Source organism: Eumetopias jubatus, unplaced genomic scaffold (assembly GCF_037043125.1).
Source record: "Eumetopias jubatus isolate StellerSeaLion01/CBP00866 unplaced genomic scaffold, mEumJub1_p1.0 scaffold_10, whole genome shotgun sequence".
NCBI lineage: Eukaryota > Metazoa > Chordata > Mammalia > Carnivora > Otariidae > Eumetopias > Eumetopias jubatus.
This window is the reverse complement of record NW_028274816.1, coordinates 4,349,557-4,369,754: the sequence shown is the minus strand read 5'-3', so window position 1 is coordinate 4,369,754 and position 20,198 is coordinate 4,349,557. Positions and strand designations below refer to the sequence as shown.

The 20,198-nt window shown below is 38.6% G+C and overlaps 2 protein-coding genes and 1 pseudogene across 8 annotated transcripts in view; 2 read left to right on the top strand and 1 right to left on the bottom strand.

Annotated features, from left to right (window-relative positions):
• PHKB (phosphorylase kinase regulatory subunit beta) overlaps window positions 1-14,837 on the bottom strand; it is a 304,253-nt gene extending 289,416 nt beyond the window's left edge. For 5 of the 6 annotated variants that reach the window (XM_088027348.1, XM_088027350.1, XM_088027352.1 and 2 more), the window contains exons 1-2: window positions 14,755-14,827; window positions 12,485-12,598 (exon numbers count right to left, since the gene is read on the bottom strand). In XM_088027348.1, coding sequence (XP_087883474.1) covers window positions 12,485-12,539 — 55 coding nt within the window. In that variant the 5' untranslated portion in view covers window positions 12,540-12,598; window positions 14,755-14,827. Of the gene's footprint in view, window positions 1-12,484; window positions 12,599-14,754 lie in introns of all 6 variants that reach the window. The other variant, XM_088027349.1, reaches the window with a different exon arrangement.
• Window positions 10,822-11,889, top strand: LOC114199355 (annexin A2 pseudogene; annotated as a pseudogene).
• Window positions 14,838-14,944: 107 nt separating the features above from the next.
• ITFG1 (integrin alpha FG-GAP repeat containing 1) overlaps window positions 14,945-20,198 on the top strand; it is a 326,458-nt gene continuing 321,204 nt past the window's right edge. Inside the window, exons 1-2 of one of the 2 annotated variants that reach the window (XM_028091250.2) lie at window positions 14,945-15,349; window positions 17,049-17,121. In XM_028091250.2, the coding sequence (XP_027947051.1) occupies window positions 15,142-15,349; window positions 17,049-17,121 (281 nt within the window). In that variant the 5' untranslated portion in view covers window positions 14,945-15,141. The remainder of the gene's footprint in view (window positions 15,350-17,048; window positions 17,122-20,198) is intronic. The other variant, XM_028091252.2, reaches the window with a different exon arrangement.

Here is a 20,198-nt window from a genome sequence, read left to right as displayed (position 1 = left end):
ACTCAAAATGGATTAAGGACTTGAATATAAGACCTGAAAACATGAAACTCCTAAAAGAAAACATAGGCAATAAGCATGATATCAGTCATAGTGATGATATTTTGAATCTGACTCCAAAATCAAGAGCAACAAAAGCAAAAATATAAGTGGAACTACAACAAACTAAAAAGCTTCTGCATAGCAAAGGAAATCAGTAAAATGAAAAGGAAATCCACTGAATGAAAGAAAATATTTGCAAATAATATCTAATAAGGGGTTAATATCCAGAATACATAAAGAACTCCTACAACTCAACACCAAATAAACAACAAATCCAATTTAAAAATGGGCAGAGGATCTGTATAGACATTTTTCCAAAGAAGACATCCAGATGGCCAACAGACACATTAAAAGATGCTCAATATCACTAATCATCAGGGAAATGCAAACCAAAACTACAATGAGATATAACCTTGCATCTATTAAAATAACTATTATCAAAAAGACAAGAAATAACAAGTGTTAGCAAGGATGTTGTGAAGAGGGAACATTCATGCACTGTTGGTGGGAATTATATTGGTTCAAGCACTATAGAAAACAGTATGGAGATTCCTCAAAAATAGAAAATAGAACTACCATTAAGATCCACCATTCCACTTCTGGATATTAATCCAAAGAAAACAAAAACATTAGTTTAAAAAGATATATGTGCCCCTATATATGTTACAGCACTATGTATAAGAACCAAGATATGGAAACAATCTAAAAGCCCATCGTGGATGAATGCATAAAAAAATTATGGTATACACACACACACACACACACACACACACACACACACACACACACAATGGAGTTGTATTATTCAAAGGAGTCGTATTTGTATGGAATTGTTTATTAACATAAAGATGGCTGGGGCACCTGGGTGGTTCAGTTGTTAAGCGTCTGCGTTCAGCTCAGGTCACGATCCCCAGGTCCTCGGATCGAGCCCCACATCGGGCTCCCTGCTCGGCGGGAAGCCTGCTTCTCCCTCTCCCACTCCCCCTGCTTGTGTTCCCTCTCTCACTGTCTCTCTCTCTCTGTCAAATAAATAAATAAAATCTTAAAAAAAAAACAAAAACATAAAGACGGATGAAAAGGATCATCATAAAAAAGGATGAAATCTTGCCATTTACAATATGGATGGACCTCGAGGGAATTATGCTAAGTGAATAAGTCAGACAAAGACAAATACTGTATGATTTCACTTACACATGGAATCTAGAAACAAAATGAAAAAAAGTCACAGATACAGAGAACAGATCCGTGGTTGCCAGAGGGGAGGAGGGTTGTGGGGATGAGCAAAATGGGTGAAGGGATCAAGAGGTAAAAACGTCCTATTACAAAAAAGTCATGAGGATGTATTGCACAGCATGGTGACTACAGTCAATATTGTATTGTGTATTCAAGAGTTGCTAAGAGAATAAATCTTAGAAGTTCCCATAACAAAAAAAAATTTTTTTGTAACTTTCTATGGTAATGGATGATAATTTATTGTGGGAATTATTTGGCAGTGTATACATATATTGAATCATTATGTTGTACACCTGAAAATAAGATAATGTTATGTATCAATAATAGCACAATAAAATAAATAATAAAAAAAGATTCCACAAAGCAAAGGTGATCACTCAGAAATATGTAAATTAAGAAAACAAGCTCTTATTATGAAGAATTTTAAATATGAAAAATATTTAACATGAAAACTTCATTGTCATCAGTAGACCATTTAAAAGATGCTTAACAGAAACAAAAGCTAAAGGTCTAAAATCAACTAGCTCAAACACTACATCAAAAACTAATGATGTAATGTACGGTGATTAACATAACAATAAAAAATTATTTAAAAAATAAATAAATAAAATCAACTAGCTCATATGAGCCATATTTGTAAGGGGCTCGATTTGAACAGAAAAATTCCCACCAAAGCAGAAATGTATCAGTTGAAATGATTAATACTCTCTACAAAAGCACATCATAATACCAAATAAAATTATGTTTAAAGAACCTTTTAAAACAATTATTTCTAAATAAGTTGTGTTTTAAAATGTATTTGTAAGTATGAAAGTTTGAAACGTCACCCAGTGGGGCATGGCTTTATTTCCTATACTCCATCATGAGCAAAGCCTCATTGATGTTTACTATATTTTCTCTAGAGCTCCAGATTTCTTACTACTAATTTCCAGATGAAGTCACCTAACCAAATCTATAGCACCAAACTGGTCAAAACCTAAGAGTGGTAGGGCACCTGGGTGGCTCAGTTGGTTAGGCCTCTGGCTCTTGATTTAGGCTCAGGTCATGCTCTCTGGGTCTTGAGATGGAGCCCTCTGTCAAGCTCCATACTCAGCACTCAGCACAGAGTCTGCTGGAGATTCTCTCTCCCTTTCCCTCTGCCACTACCCCCTACTCTCTCTCTAAATAAATAAATAAATAAAAATTTTTTTTGGGGGGGGGACAAAAAACAAAAACTAACAGTGCTGCCTACTTTGAAATCACTCGGCCATAGGATGTTCTATTGTTCAAAACTTATTAAATATATTGTTTTTATTTAATGAGAGAGAAGATTAAGACAGCAAGGTCTATGGTCAAATTATACACACACATACTCTCTCATTCACACACAAGAGTTACTTGAGACCTGCCAAAATTTCCATCATCACAATATATCATCAGTTAATGCTTATGTCAAAATATTTAAAATGACAGATCACAGTAGGTTTAGAGGTTTATTCCCTCACCCTTAATTTCTGAAGAATTAAATCTGCACAACTGCCATTTGGTTACAGATGCAAATTCATGAAAGAAATATATTTAGAAGACAGAAAGAAAAAAAAGATGAGACAAATCACCGTAAATCAGAAACTATTAAAAGTTCAGATGCAAATTACATACACAAACAAACTGTCCTATAAGCTGAAAACTTCATGGAAAAAACAGTTCATTGATTAAAGCCACAGCAAGCCAAGGTCATGTTTATGACAAACTAATTTTTTCTAACTATAAGCAACCATCAGATATTTATGATCAAGCTTAAAAATTAATGTAGCCACATAAAGAAAAAGATTTTAAACACAGAAAATTCTTCACTGGTTCAACTTCGAAAGGAAGATAGAAATATAATAGAAAATACAAGTTAAGCACCTGATGATATGAATGTTTTCAAAATACACCAGGAATGAACACATATATGATAAAATACTGCCCAAAGCTCAACTGTCCAATCCTGAACCCTGTGCCTATCCTCGTCAGAACACCTTCACAGCTTTAGCAATAAGACTCAGTCTGTCATCCAAATAACATCATGGCTGTTCATCTCCATGACTAGGATCTATATATTTGTAAAAATTCAGTCCTGAGCTATAAAACTTGAATCTTAAATGACCAAAAAGGCAGGCCATGGAAATGGTGTGAGGTTACTGATTTGTTACTGCTTTATTAGTAAATACAACAATAAGCTTTAAAAATTTTTATGTAACACTTTATATTATATACATGTTATATAAAATTTATAATAAAATTATAAACCATTTTATATTATATGCATGTTCTATAAAATTTTATATAACAAGTTGAAAACTAATGATGTATATATTTTGAAAGACAACCAAGAACACGAGACACATATCAGAACCTACAAAATTGGCCAATTGCAATTACACGCTTAAGATGTATATTTTGAAAGACAACCAAGAATACATGAGACATATATCAGAACCTATAAAAATGGCCAATTTCAATTATACACTTAATTATGCACTGTGGTTTTTGGAAGTCACTGTTCATCTATAAAAGCAAAAGCGACTTCCTCAAGAAATCTGTGAAATACAAACTGAAAGAGAAGAAAGCTATGAAATCGAGAAATTAAAAATGAGGAATGTCTTTAAAGGACTAAGGTGTAGTCATATCATTCTTGGTAAAAAGTAACTAAAAAAATCTGTAAGGAAAAGAAGGAACAAAATAGAAAACAGGAACAAGTTTTTCATTTTTTAAAAACCATTTCTAACCAAGGCAGCCAAAGCCTAATGTGACAAAAATGAGAACAAGTGTGAATTTATTAAAAACACATCACAGGAAACTACAATGAACCATCAAAAAGCACTTACTAACTTTTCAAGACCTAATATATAACATGCAGTTACAATTTTCTGTTATTCGTTTTCTACTTAAGGATTTGAAAATAAACTCCCTTCAAAATCATAAAAGACATATTCTAACTATATGCTTACCAGTAAAAATAAAATATTTATATCTGTCATGAACCCAACATCTCTTAACAGGTAAATCAAATCTCCATATGTATCTTCTAGCCTGAACCAAGAAAAGAGACAGCAGAACTTTGCACAATTTTGCAGGTTATTCTACAGAAATAGAATGGCCAATCTGTCATTTTAAAATATGGACAAAAATTATGACATAAAATAAGATATATATTTATAAGAATTTACTATACACACATACACACACACAGGAAATCTGTTGAATTGGTCCCCCTTCTAAGAGTCAGTCCATTGAGTCAAAAATTATATAATAAATGGCAAATGGATTCCAATGCATAATCAAAGTGATCACATTTTCTGAATCTAGACTGATGAGAGAGTCAATATCTGCACTTTCACAGACATTAATCACCCAACATGGACTGAGTGACCCATGCCTGGCACTGTGCCCTGTGTTAAGTGTCAGAGACAGACATATAATACATGGCTTCTGCCATCAGCTGCTCCCTACCTTTCCCCACTCTCCAATCTATTTTTCACTTAGTAGCCAAAGGATCTTCATAAAACGTTACTAAGTCTTATCACCGTATTACTGCAAATTTTCAATGGCTTTCCTTCTCACAATAAAATCCAAGTTATCTTCAAGGCTTCCAATGCCCTGCCCATCCCAGCCATCTTCTCTCTCCTGTCATTCACAGTGCTTTGTCCTTTAGCCTTCTCAGTGCTCCTCAAATGTCCAGCTATCTGTCCCCAAGATCCTAGCCTAGAATCCTCTTCCCCCTAACTTCTCATTTGACTTCTACATCCTCCTGCAGCTCAAATGTCACTTCCAGAGAAGAATTCACTAAAGTCCCACACTAATGCTGCAGGAGATGGAGAGCTAATGAGTGGTGTTAAGCAAGGGAGTAACAGATCAGTTCTTTATTTTAGAAAAATCATCCAGACAGGAACTTGTAGAATGGACTTGCTAGAGGTGGTATAATGACAGATGATGGCCATAAGCAGCAAAGTTAAGTAGGAAACAACTAAAAGAGTCCAAGACAGAGATTCTATATCTACAAGAGCACTAAAGTCATCTTTAGCTCTGCATAAAGTTCCATTGGGCTATGAGCTCTCTAAAACCAGTATTATATATTACAAACTTCCTGTGACATTAGAGAGACCCTATAAACGCTAATTTGAAATGAGAGAAGAGCAGTGAACATAACCAAGATGGAAATAATAATCACTGCCATTCATTTATGGGACACTCAGGCAATATGCATAATGAAGGGGAAGGTAGCAGTGGTTAGGAGCAGTGGTTCTGCCAGAGTCTGCATCCTAGCTGCATGACTTTTTGTGAGTTTACTTCTCTGTGTTTTGTTTTGTTTTGTTTTGTTTGTTTTCAAGAGAGAAGTAATAGTACCTATGGCAAAAGACTGTTGTGAAATTTAAATGAAAAGCACTGAAAATAACACTGCTTGTCACATATTAAATATTCAATAAAAGTTAGCTACTAAAATAGTCCCTGCTGTCACCATCAACACTATAGTCTTTATTATAAGTACCACTACTACAACCACCAAGTACTTTACAGACATTATTTCACCTTCGCAAAAGAACTTATGAAGGATATACTATTATCTCTACTATCCAATGAGGGAAAGTAGATAGAAAAACAATTCACGCAGTTTATAAATATCATACAGGGATCTGAGCCAGTAGCCTGAGTCTAAAGCCTATATACTAAGCACACGATGACACTGTCTCTAAAAAGGGCAGGAGGAACTCAGGTGTGATAAGTAATATAATTTTCTAAGCAATATGATGTACTGATCATTTATTATGCTCCAAGACTTCTTCTAGGCTCTAGGCATGCAGGAGAGGATAAAACAGATGAAATCTCTTCTCTCATATGAGTGATCTATCTGGGGGCCACTTAGATTGAACAGGAGGAAAAGGTCTTTCTAAGGAGACTTAAGCTTAAGATGAGAACCTAAAAGACAACCGAAAGGGACAAGCACAAGCTACCAAAGAGCAGGATAGAGAACATTCCAGGCAGAGGAAATCGCTATCACAGAGAGCCTAAGTGAAACAAAATGTGTGTCTTAAGCAACCAAATCAAGCCAGCATGGCGGAAGAGCAACGGGTGAAGAATGGAGAGCTCCATGAGAAGATTACAGACAGGCAACAGCCAGGGGCCTTGGGTCACCCAAGGGAAGGGACTGCGGATTTTATGCTTCAAGATAATAAATTATCATAGGAAAGTGACAGGATCGGACTTACATGTTTAAAAAAAATCTTCTCACTGCTTGAGAGAGAACAGATTGTAGTAAGGCAAGAACGTGAATTCTTTCCAGGCTATCTCGGTAGTTTAGACCAGAGATGAAAGTGGCTAAAACTTGGGAGGCAGGAATACAGCTGGAGAAAAATAGACAGATTTTAGTATACATTTTTGGAGATGGAGTAGAAAGGATTTACACATGAACTGAATAAAAAGGATGAAAGAAAAAGGAATAACCTCTGTATTTTTAGCATGAATAGCTGGCAGAATAATGGTTTAGTTTACTGAGATGAAGAAGATGAAGGGAGGCCCATGTTTGGCATAGGAATAGGAGTTAGAAATAAGAATTTGGTTTTGGCCAGGTTTCATTTGAGATGCCCATCATATACCCATTTGGAAACGTTCAAGTAGGCACCTGGATCAGAATCAGGAATTCTGGAAGTTCCTCTTATCCTTTATCTTGCCTCACAGAAGATTGGAGATAAAGAAAACATCAAGAGTAAAACAGATTTTAGGATACACAATGTGAGTATTCTGTAACAATCTGAAACAGTGAGACAAGACATTGTACTCCTCATGAAACTATTTCACTTACACAATCTAAAGCATCATTTCTGCTGAGGATAATGATACAGAAAGAAAGTAAGCTTTAAGGTCAATGAGATTCATGCCAGGAGAGTTAGGCCACATCATATGGCCTCTATTTCTTAAATCTTTTAAGATTACAGGGCAGGACCTACTAAGAAGAGATCAGAGCTCCCAGCAGGATACAATTTACAAGTGTTTCAGAAAATTCCATCCTACTTGAAGGGAACCCGTTGCATACCCAATATAAGACAAAAATAAACTCTAACTATACATAAAATAATGACTCCTCTCCCTGCTGTCTGACAGGAGTTCCCATGGAAACTGTCATAAAGAATTTCTTTAGACTTGTGATTATTGACAAAAGTGAAATGGGCTTGGACTCAAACGAGAATAGATTCTAGGTACTCTGATTCAAACTAACTGTAGTTTAGTATGACAAGTTTTCTTAATCAAATGGCCACCTAGAGGATAGATATCAAAATAAGAGAGATAAACAAACTTATCTATTTTTGTATAAGTCCTACTCTTAAATACCTATCAGCAATATTATAAAAGACGGTGTTAGGAAAGATAAGAACTAAAATTTATTAGGCAGCTACTAAATATCAAGTGTTTTGCATATAATATCTTATTTAATCCTCATAATAATCCTTCTCGGTAGGTTCTATTACCCTTATTTTTATACAGAAGGAAGCTAGTTCTCAAGAATGTAAAGTAACTTGCTCAAGATCAAACAGATAGTAAACAAAAAAGCCAGGATGAGATTCAGGTTTAGCTGAACACAAAATGTGTACTCTTTCCTTAGGCTTTTAAAAGAGACCATAACCCACAGTGGTCCACGAACCCAGGCATATGGTATCTTTAAGCCACAAGAAACTTTTTGATTAATTGACTGTTATATTAGGCTGAAAACAAGGCTATCATATAATGCCTAAAAAAAGAGGGAGAGCATCAGACATGTAAAATAAAGAGTTGGGTTATGCCCAGAATATATAATAAAACTTTACCATGTACTGATATGCCCATCAAATCAAATTAATAAAAGGAAATTAATCAAAGACCTAAAAAGAAATCAGGAAAAAATTCAAGTCTTATACTGATAAACTCACTTAGATGCTGATAAACTTAGGGAGCCAAGATAGAGATAGGATACTTCGTTTTAAGGAGTAACTTTTAAAATTATTATTTAAGAATAAAGGTAAAAACACCAAGACATTTCTTAGCTCATTACAAAATGCTGTAACAATTACTACTAATAATTCAACTGCAATACCAATGTGACTGCTATTGCTGACTAGCTCTGTTAACCCAACATTGTATAACTAGTAGTCACATGAAAAATGGAGGCAATCTGAGGTACTGGATGCTACACTCCTTTCCTAATTTGGTAAGTTATTTTGCTGGTGAAATATGCCTATAAATTTATGATCTTGTACATTTTACTCCAAGGTTCTTTAAAGAAAAACCTGGACCTTCAGCCATCTCTTTGGATTTAAGCAGTCGAAAAAAAAGAAATTATATTCAACCACAGCACATACGGACACATTAGCAATCAGAGCACAATAAAGCATGCACACGCAATTAATTCAGTAAAAAGTAGAAACAAAGACAAAAGAGTAGAAATAAATTCAGGAGGAATAAAGAGGGTTACAATACATAGAACAATCTAGGTACACTGGAAGTTAATTTTCCAAAATCAAGGTACTAGCTTTCATTTTTAGTAACATGGGATAGTGTCTAGCCAAAAGCACCAGGGAAAAGCTCAGCTGTCAACCAAGGGCATGCTTCAAAATAACAGTTGAATGAAACTATTCCTTTTTTTTAAGATTCATTCATTTATTTATTTATTTATTTATTTGAGAGAGAGAGAGAGAGAGAGAGAGAGAAAGCAAGCGCATGAGCAGGGGGAGGGGTAGAGGGAAAGAGAGAAAGAATCCTCAAGCAGACTCCCTGCTGAGTGCAGAGCCTGACACAGGACTTGATCCCGGGACCCAAAGATCAGGAGCTGAGCTGAAATCAAGAGCCGGCCGCTCAACCGACTGAGCCACCCAGGAACCCCTGAAATTGTTCCTTAAAACACTCTCCTACAATGATAATGTCCAAGGAACAACAACAGGAGAAAACAAATCATTTCCAACGCAGTATTTCTCAATTAGTAAATAAACTATAAATGCAAACCACTCTGAGTATTTATTTTAATAGATAAAAGATTTAAGGAGTTTTAGGAGTCATTATTAAGTTTTGGTTAGAGGAACTCCCAAAAAAGTGTAAATGTTGAAAGTAATTCACAAGGAATCAGTTCTTAAGATGGCTTAAAACTGAAGTTTGGTATATTTCTATTTTGTTTCTTGGTGCATTCTATTTCGATTTAATGATATGGTACTGGAAATACTTTTGTATATGCTTTCAAACATTCTATGTAATGTTAAAGCACAGTTCTTATGTTTTAAAATTTTCAGGACTATTGATTCATAAAAGCATATCTTTAGTATTCTCTTTCCTTATAACTGCTGAATGACTTTGCTAGTGCCAGAAACCCACCAAGCCCTTATTAGGAAAGCCAAGATGGAAAACAGAGCCTGGTGCTTAAAATACAGAAAACACAGTCCAAAGATATATGTCTTCTTGTTCTCTTAGTTCAAAGATTAACCCAGAAATCAACTGTCAGTCTTGTATATTATACACTATTTTGTTATTTAGCAGATGACAACTGGAAACAAGGATCACTTTCATTCCTTAATATGAGCATTCTTTTCCGTCTGTGATTTTTTCTTAAGCTCCTTCCTATTTCAAGATTTTCCTCCTCAATCTTGCCAAAACAGGAATTAAAATCTAAATGGAAATAAAGGGGGAACCACTGACAGGGTTTGGGCTGCCTCACCTCACATTTACCTGTTAATGAATCCTGTGGTTGAATATTCTACTTAATGCATATTTGAGACAAAAAGCAGCCTCTTGCCAACAGGCTTCTCCCCAGAGTGTTCACACAATGAATAGATTTTAAATGCCTAAGGTGGGTCACTACATACAAAAAAAAGCCCTAAAGACTTTAGTCTTCATTTTAGCTCTGTGGCTGCTAAACAAAGGCCTTTTCTTCTGTAAAGGAAAACTAGATACAGCCAAAGGCCTGAATTCCTAATGAGAATACAAACATGGTCTCTCTTAGATGCAGGAACTTCCTTGCAGATGTTTTCCAAATCCTGGGGACTCATCAGGGGAGCAATCAGCTTTCACCCAGCTTGCAAAGGGTCTCACCAACATGACAGTCTAAGAGCCACTGTGCCAATGTCTCCTCCAGCCCTTATACCAGGATGCCATGGGGTGGAAGGCAAAGCACATAGCCTTGAAACATAATAGTCTTGGACCTAGGGCAAGTTGCTTTACCTTTGTGAGCTTTTGTTTCCTGTCTATGAAATTGTATACAAAAATACCTACTTCACAGGGGCACTGGGTGGCTCAGTCAGTTAAGCATCAGACTTTTGATTTCGGCTCAGGTCATGATCTCAGGGTTGTGAGATCAAGCCTGGCATCCGGCTCCGCACTGGGCATGGAGGCTGCTTAAGATTCTCTCTCCCCCTCTCCCTCTATCCCTCCCTCCACCTCTCTCTAAAGAAGAAGGGAAAAAAAAACCTGAGGAAATAATTGTAACACTAACCAAAAACTTCTAATTTATAAAAGTTATTTCCATTATGCAAGAAGATGATAATCACTTAAGAAGCTTTTTAGGGACTCTACAACTGGGGACGCTCACAGCTCTCGGCACCGGGCCCAGCTTCCTTCAAAATGTCTACTGTTCACAAAATTCTCTGCAAGCTCAGCTTGGAGGGTGATCACTCCAAGTTCCCACAGGCATACGAGTCGGTCAAAGCATACACCAATTTTGATGCTGAGCGTGATGCTCTGAACATTGAAACGGCCATCAGGACCAAAGATGTGGATGAGGTCACCATGGTCAACATTTTGACCAATCGCAGCAATGAACAGAGACAGGATATTGCCTTCGCTTACCAGAGGACCAAAAAGGAACTTGCATCAGCACTCAGGTCAGCCTTGTCCGGCCACCTGGAGACCGTGATTTTGGGCCTATTGAAAACACCTGCTCAGTATGATGCTTCTGACTGAAAGCCCCCATGAAGGGTCTGGGGACTGACGAGGACTCCCTCATTGAGATCATCTGCTCAAGAACCAACCAAGAGCTTCAGGAAATTAACCGAGTCTACAAAGAAATGTACAAGACTGACCTGGAGAAGGACATCGTTTCTGACACATCTGGTGACTTCCACAAGCTGATGGTTGCCCTTGCAAAGGGTAGAAGAGCAGAGGATGGCTCTGTCATTGATTATGAACTGATTGACCAAGATGCCTGGGATCTCTATGATGCTGGAGTTAAGAGGAAAGGAACTGATGTGCCCAAGGATCAGCATCATGACTGAGGAGAGTGTGTGTCAACTCCAGAAAGTATTTGAAAGGTACAAGAGCTACAGCCTTTATGACATGCTGGAGAGCATCAAGGAGGAGGTCAAAGGAGACCTGGAAAATGCTTTCCTGAACCTGGTCCAGTGCATTCAGAACAAGCCCCTGTATTTTGCTGACCGGCTGTACGACTCCATGAAGGGCAAGGGGACTTGTGATAAAGTCCTGATTAGAATCATGGTCTCTCGCAGTGAAGTGGACATGTTGAAAATTAGGTCTGAATTCAAGAGAAAGTACAGCAAGTCCCTGTACTACTACATCCAGCAAGACACGAAGGGCGACTACCAGAAAGCACTGCTGTACCTGTGTGGTGGGGATGACTGAGGCCCATGACGGATGAGCACCCAGGAGTGGTGCTCCTTTGTTTCCAGCTAACAGTTCTAGAAAATAGCTTGTGACTAACAGTCCCCTTGTGCCTGTCCCCATGAGGATAGCGTTAGCATCACCCCCTCCCCATCCTTATGTCAGTTGCCTAAGCATTGCCTGCCTTTCATGTCTAGTCTCTCCTTTTAGCCAAAGAAACGAACATTCCAAGGAGCTGGAAGTGAAATCTATGATGTGAAACACTTTGCCTCTTGTGTACTGTGTCATACACAGATGAATAAACTGAATTTTTACTTTATTTAGAAAAAAAAAAAGCTTTTTAGGCACCTATTTTACAACTGAGGCTCCCAGGCCCTGGTCACATAGAGCTGGTGTAAAGACAGGGTCTCCTCTCCACACTTCTCATGCCCTATACAAAACCACTACAGGCCACATTCAACATACACTACAAACTTGAGCCCAACAACAACAGAAATGATGCCGGGCTTGGGCCCACCAAAGAGGAAATAAAACCAAAATGATATCATATGGTTGACATCAACCTTCAGAAACAAAGGTACTTAAAATTATCAAGTGACCCTTTGAGGGTCTACGCACTTACCAGACCTTAAGAAAGCTGGAGGAGAAGAGACGATGGCATCAGGTGAGCTGGCCATTTCAAATTGTTGACTCTAATCATTAAGCGTTGCAGGCTAAACTACAGCAATTTTCAAAACTGTTTAGTGAAGGTTAGAAGCAATCAGCGTTAGATTAATTGAAAGCAGTGTGAGCAGTTATTAACATGATGCAGTGTGCAACAAAGGCAATAATTGAGGTCCATTATAATTTTATTTTCTTTTTAATGACTTAAAAATTTGATTTTCTTTGCTTTGATAAATTACATTTGCTTATATGGATGAGGCAGGAAATATATAATATCCACTTATTAAACAATACATACGTGTAGCATCCTCTATTGAGCAGTGAAGTGATTATGCTACTATGCAACAATGCTCAGAACTTTGCAGTGGCATCTATCTCAGAGTCAGGTTAGCCCAAGTTTCAAACTAAGTTCAGTTTATATATTCTTCTAAAAGTAACAAACAGAATCAGGTTGATTGTTTTTAAAGACATAGGAAGTCAATGATTCATTCAATAAACTTATAGTGAACACCTTACAGAGTTAGAACCTGAAACCTCAACTAATTTGGAGGAATGACTTCAAATGGTATCTCTTTTACAACCATGATATAAACATACAGTAACATCAAACATTTATACTATGCACTTAAGTACTTAGCACAGAAACTGGACTTAAGTGACTGCATTCAACAAAAGTTAAATAAAATCTGACTTTTTTTTCCTCAAGAAAGAGAAGATAGGTTTTCAAAGCTTACTGTTACGACATGCAATTCAGAGAAAATAAAGCCTGGAGAAGAAAATAAACCCTACATGCTTATTGAGAGAAAAGAGAAGTGCTGTAAAATAGATGTTGAAGGCAGAGCTCAGTTCCCTGTAAGAAAACTCAGGTTACTCTCTTTGACCAGACAATTAACACTTTTTATAGCCCAGGTAGACACATGTTAACGGTCAATCAATATTTCAATATGACACAAAAATTTTAAGAAGTGTGAAACAGAAGTATATGTGACTATTCCAAGTACACTGACTTTGAAATGTACTAGGGACTACTTGTTAAAAAATTCTCTCAGACTTTCGTGGTAGTTCTGCAATAACCTAAGAAAATGGTGCAGAACTTTTTAAATAAGGTTTAAAAACAATGGACTTAGCAACAAAGGTTGAATGAATTTCTCCTCTATGATTTATGAAATTAGATACTTTTCTTTAAATTAAAAAAAAGGCAAACTACACAACAAACAACTAAGAACTTCATAAATTTGAAAAACCCCAAACATAATGGGGTATATTAGCTGAGGAAAAAAAAAAAAAACCTCAATATCAATGCAAATGCAGAACTGGTTTTCTGAGGGCTATGCCTTTCCTTGTTTAACATTAGCATCTCTCAACAATATAGTAATGAAAATCCTTTAAAAGTAAAGATTCTTAATTGAACACTTGTCATTCCACCCATCTTTTCTGTTTATAGGTACACTTTGAGCTCAAGATTATATCCAGCCAGCCAGAAATAAGGGAAGTTTCAATGCTATCTAGAGGAGTTATCAGCCACAAGTGCTAACTTCAAAGTCGTGACTCTGCAATTTGAACAAGTCAGTTCAGGACACTTCCAACTGTTGTAACTGATTGCGCAGCGTCTTCTGACCTCGGCAGCTTTGGATTTGGGAGGCACAACCGGGAACTATGAGTCCTGGGGCCACTTGCCCAGCGAAGGGGCCTGCTTCCTTCTGAGCCCTAAGCATGCTCAATGTGACCCCCTTCACAGCCTAAGGCCCTGTCCCCCCCACCGATTTGTGCCACATAAATAACTCGAAGAACTTGTGAAGAACATAGAAGGGAGATATGAAATAAGGCAACACTTTTCTGCAGTTTTCTAGGACCAGATCATACTCACATCTAAAAATGAAGCTATCTGATTTTTGAGGGAGGACGCACTCTCCCAGGAACCTGGCTGCCGCCTGATTTCTAAAGAGTAAAACTCCAGGCTTAGTAGATACCACCACCTACTTTCCGAGGGGGAACACAGACGAAATAGCGTTGGGGAAAAACACATGTAGTAAAGTTCGGGCCACCACCACTTGGTGCGGGTGGGGGTAGACAGGAGGAGGAAGGCCAGGGACCGCTGTCTACTTCCTAAGGGGACACACGCAGGCACAGGTTCAACTCCAAGACCCCCACCAGCCTCCCGCCCAAGACGCTTGAAGGGGATCACCACTCGCGTGCGGGGGAAGGGGGTGGCGCTCCAGCCAGCCAAACCTGAGCGCTTGGCCCGGGCTCTTCGCTCCAACACCTTCCAGCTCACTTCAGCCATCAGCCCCGCCGCCCCCACCACCGCTCTCTGGCCGCCGCCTTGGCTACCGCCCCCGAGGCCGCCTGTCAGCTCCGCCCGGCCGGCCCCGCCCCCCCCGCGCGACACTGTCGAGAGGCGCTCCGGCCGGAAGTGAGCGCAAGGGCGATGTTCAACCTAGCTTCGCGGCCTCCTAAACGTCAGAGGTGTAGCTCTAGGGGAGAGTGAGAGGGGAACCGGTGGCGGCTCGTACGAGTGTCGGGGCTGTGCGGTTTCTCTCTCGGCCGGCGGCACGGTGCTTTCCGGCTGCCGTCAAGCGCGGCACTGGGCCGGCGGGTGGGGGCCGAGGGGCTGCCATGGCGGCGGCGGGCCGGCTGCCGAGCCTCTGGGCGCTGCTGGCGCCGCTGCTTGGGGGGCTCGCGCTGCTGGGAGTCGGGCCGGTCCCGGCGCGGGCGCTGCACAACGTCACGGCCGAGCTCTTTGGGGCCGAGGCCTGGGGCACCCTGGCGGCCTTCGGAGACCTCAACTCCGACAAGCAGACGGACCTCTTCGTGCTGCGGGAAAGTCAGTGCTTGCCTGGGCCTCCCTCTGTCCGCTGTCCCTGTGCCCCTCCCGGTGTTCCCACACCCCTAGCCCGGATGGCCGGTCCTCCTGCATTTCCCAGCCCTTCTTTCCCAACCCTGTCTCTCCCTTTGTTTCCAACATCCTTTGCAGCTTGCCTGTTTTCTCCTTTTCCAGCCCCGGGTGCTGGCCCGTCCACCCCACAGTTTGATCTACCCACAAGAGCCCTAGAAACACCCCAGGGTTTTTGGTTGTTCCTAAGATGCCTGCGGCCTTCACCCCAGTACCCTCTCTTCCCCATGGAATCACCTGCTTTCCCAAGTACTTCCTGATTCCCAGGAGTCTTTGTAGCTTGCCTCTGCCTTCCCTCCCGAAGCCCCTTCATTCCTTGGCAGCTTTACTTCCTTCAATCTTCCTTACCCTTTAATGAATTGGAAAAGATGTAACTTGACAGTTTCTTCTACCTCCTCATTTGCCTTATTCGCCTGCCCCTCCCTTTTTCAAGGGTCCCAGCTTTCTTTGAAGCTACTGTGCCCCCACTCCAGTGCCCTAAACACTTCACAGCTCACACAAGCATTTTGCGGGGATCATTGATAAACCCAGTGTCTCCTTGGGAAAAGATTGTCAAACTGCAGATTCTTCTCCCTCCTGAGCTGTCTAGTCTTTTGTGCACCTGACCTTTTCCTCAGTTTGGTCACCACCCTAATCTTCCAAATCTCTGCTTTCCTTGTCAGCTCGAGGTTTTAGGAGTTCTTTGCTTTAACCATCACTAAAGAAACTATTGTAAATCTTGATGCTGACATTGGGTATTAAATTTTTGTATGACTATTAGGAAAAATAGTGAATATACCAAAGTTTAAAAATTATTTACTTTTTTAAAAAATAAATAAATGCGAGTAGGGTCTTAGCCTTTTGAGTACCCACAAAACTGGTAGATCAAGGCCACCAAGGAAGGAGGTGAAGCAGGTTTATACAGAGCTTAACTAACGGGATCTTGGTCCAGGTTTCTTGTGGCTCTTACCAGTGTACCAGAGCCTCTTGTGGACTCTGGATAGTTTTCCTATTTTTGTATGACTATGTATTTATTGCAAGAAGGGTGCATACTGCCAAACCTGTAGCTACTCCATCCAAACTGGATACAGACTCTCCCCTTGACTTTAAAGATGGCTTGGGTTTAATTAAACAATTTCAAAAGTCTTAAATATGTAATCATGTCCTTGTTACTAGTCAGATACCTACAGTAGGAGTTCCTGTTTCCTGATGCAGTGCATCTGTGTGATAAACTAAAAAGCTTTGTAAGAGGTCGTGTTGGTAGGTCTGGGGAGACAAGGCTTGACATATACTATAGTTAAAAGGCATGTTCTTTATATGGTTCTTTTAAGTCACCAGATCTGATTCCTGGCAAAAGCCATTGGCCTCAGTTTGTTTTGACCAACTGCGTTTTCCATGTTCATCCTTCCTGTTTCTGTGCCACTTTTTTTAACACTGAATTTGTTATTCTGTTATTTGTTATTCTGTAATTTGATATTCTGTTAGGTATTCCCATTCCATCAGACAAGTAGGACTCACCTTGAGAGGGCAGAGGAACTGGAGTAAAATAAGTTTTTTTGTTAATAACAGAACCCAGAAAGCTTTTTGTAACCACTAATTGGAGGTATTACCTGGAAATATTTCTCTAATAACGTATATTCACTTCTTTTAGGAAATGATTTAATCGTCTTTTTGGCAGACCAGAATGCACCCTATTTTAAACCCAAAGTAAAAGTATCCTTGAAGTAAGTACAAATGTATCTGTTCCTGTAAAAACAATCGTTATTGTAATGATTGATATGCAATAGCTAGTTGGATTGTCTTTGAAATCAATTTTACTCAACTGTGTTGACAGAAAACCACTAGTTATGAAGTGTAGGTAGCAAGTAATTTGTTAGGAAAAATAGTGAATATACCAAAGTTTAAAAATTATTTACTTTTTAAAAAAATAAATAAATTTGAGTAAATCAGGTCTGTTCCTGCATAAACACCCTTCATTCTCTTGCAATCTAAGACCCCTTCTTGAATGTGTTGGAGATTATCCCTCATCCTGAGTGTGCACATGGGAGCAGCTCATTCACAGGCTCATCAGGTCAACTATGTGTTGAGAGTGGGAGGGGGAAATTTGCACTGGGAAAAGGTCAGTGACATCTGTTCTAATTTCTTTTTGTTTGAGTAGTAGGTGGGGTGGGTTTTTTAAGGTTTATTTTGAAGAAATTTAAATCAAGCTGAATTTTATAAATGTTCAAATAATAGTTCTTATTTTTATTTTATATGACTGGCATTGCCTGAAACTCAGTGATCATCATCAGTAGTGAGCCAGCACAGTTTTGAAACATCAAGAAGCAAGGATTGATTGATAACTGGTTCAAAGAAGAAAACATGAGTTAGTGCAGACTAAAGTGGAAACTTGTAGAAAGTTACAGTATTTCAGTGACCTTCAGTATAATTTACGTGAGGGTTTTCAAGTTTGGGGACACAGTGGTAACAAGAGATGGCAGTACGCATGTTGTGAAGAGGAGGTGGAAAGATTTACCAAACAGAAGTGGGCGGTATACTTTGGAGAGTTATGGACCAAGAAGATGAGATCAGGGCAGACTAGGAACCTTTATAAATATCACAAAGAGTTTGAACTCAGTCCCATGAAAAGTGTGGAATCATTATAGGTTCTTGTTTAAAGGAGCGATGAAGAAAACGGTATTTTAAGTTGATTTACTTGTTAACCATGTACAGGATGAATTGGTTTGTAGAAAGACAAGAGATTACTTAGGAAACAGTTTAAAAAAATATGTAAGTCCCTTTGTGGGCTAATGACTGCTCAGACTGTACAATATTTAAACTCAGACATATGTTTTAAAAAAAATGGCCTTGAGTTAGAACATTGAGAAGAAGGTTTTAAATGGACAAACGAACTATCCCTCTTGAGAAATTTTCCTAGTACTGGCTGTCAGCATGCTTGGAGTGGGAGGGAACAGAAGTTGATAAATATTATATACAGGAAATGACCTGCTTAGAAGTGATTTTTCTTGGAAAGAAATGTTTGAACTACAAAGGACTAGCGTTCCACCAAGTTTAAAAAAAATCCCAATTCGTTTAATTTTCTTTGATTAATGCAGTGTTGTTTTATATACTATTAAAATTTAGAAACCTGTTTTTATTTTGTTTAGAATATTTTTCAAAGAAAAAACAACACTCCTTCACTCTTTTCTTCCCCTATTCCCCTGTTCTTCTCTCAGATGAAACCACTTATAAAACCTTCAGGTATTTTTTCTGAGGTTTATTTCCATATTTTAAAATAAGCATTTACACTATAATTTCTTGAATAATTATCTTCTTCTCTTGGATTTTTGTTAGCATAGATGAGGGTTTGCCATCTTTAAATTAGCCCCATCACCTCAATATCATTATATCATATTTCTAGCTAAATCAGTAAACATCATTTACATTTTGACCATGTAGATTGTGTGCACTTCAGAACCAACCAGTACACAGTAATTTCATTTCTGTAGAGTTTTTCCTCCTGGAGTAAAGATTGATTTTTAAAAAATCAATTGCATAGTTTTCTATGTACCTATCCTTAATTCCTTGATAGATGTTCCATCATATTGGCCAAATACCGATTGTTCTTTTTTGTTTTCTCCTTTAAGTCCTCTACACTTCTACCCAATCTGGATTCATTCTTTAAGCCTCCTGCAAGGTTAGTATTTGGGGATTTTCCCTTTGTCATTCTTTGTTGGATCCCTCTGTCTTGGATCCTGTGCCATTTTATCCTTAGCTTCTTCATTAACTCCACTGGAGTGCCTCCTTCAGGAAATTCCTGAGAAAGAGTGTATGCTTTGTCCTTCCATGTCCCCAGTTTTTTTTGTTTTTAATACTTTGGTTGGCCTATAGTCTTCTAGCTTCATGGGGTGCTATTTTAAAATCCAGTGCTTTTTTTTTTTTTCTCCTAATCCTTCTAATGTGACTTGTTTTATTTTTCCTTTTGGAAACTTTTAGGGTCTCTTCTTTATCCCTTTTGCACTGATTTTTCATGATGATGTGTTTTGATATAGATTATTTTTCATTTATTACACTGGGTATTAGGTGGGCCCCTTCAAACTGGAGGCTTCTATCCCTGGGGGCTTTTTGAAATGTTATTTCTTTAGTAATTTTTTTATTCTATTTCAGGAATTCTTATCATTTTGTTTTTGGACCACCTTTATTCTTTTATTTTATTTGTGTTTTTGTCATTTCATTTTGTTTTCCTTTCCAGGAGGTTTTCTCATTTTTATTTGAAGCCTGCTATTGAATTTTTGGTTAGTGGTAATACTTTTTATCTCCAAGAAGTTTTCTTTATTCTCTTATTATTCTTTCCTCTTAACATGCTGTTCCGTTTTTGTTTCATAGACATACTTCCTTCTCTTATGTCTTCAGTGTAGATTTGAGGTTTTGTTATTCCCCTTACTATCTCTCTTTTCTTTGGATTCCTTATTGCTATTTGTTTTGTCTCTCTTTAATATTCATAGTTTCCTTCAAAAAGCAAGAGTATCATATTTGATAGTATGGCAACAAAGAGCTGATTGGAAACTCTTTGCATGGTAGGACTTGTCTCCTGTCTCTTGCCCTGTGGCAAGACTAACATCCAAGGAATAGGGTAGAGCTGTGGGCAAGGGTCAAATTGTTCTTTCTGTAGACTTACCATTAACTCCCTGTTTTTAGCTTAAGTCCCGAACCTTACCCTCTGCTGTAACTTAAATCTGTAATGTCTGGTTAATAAACTGCTTGGTTTTGTCTTGCTGAGAAAGGGGGACAGTGGACCATACTCACAATACAGACTTTCAGA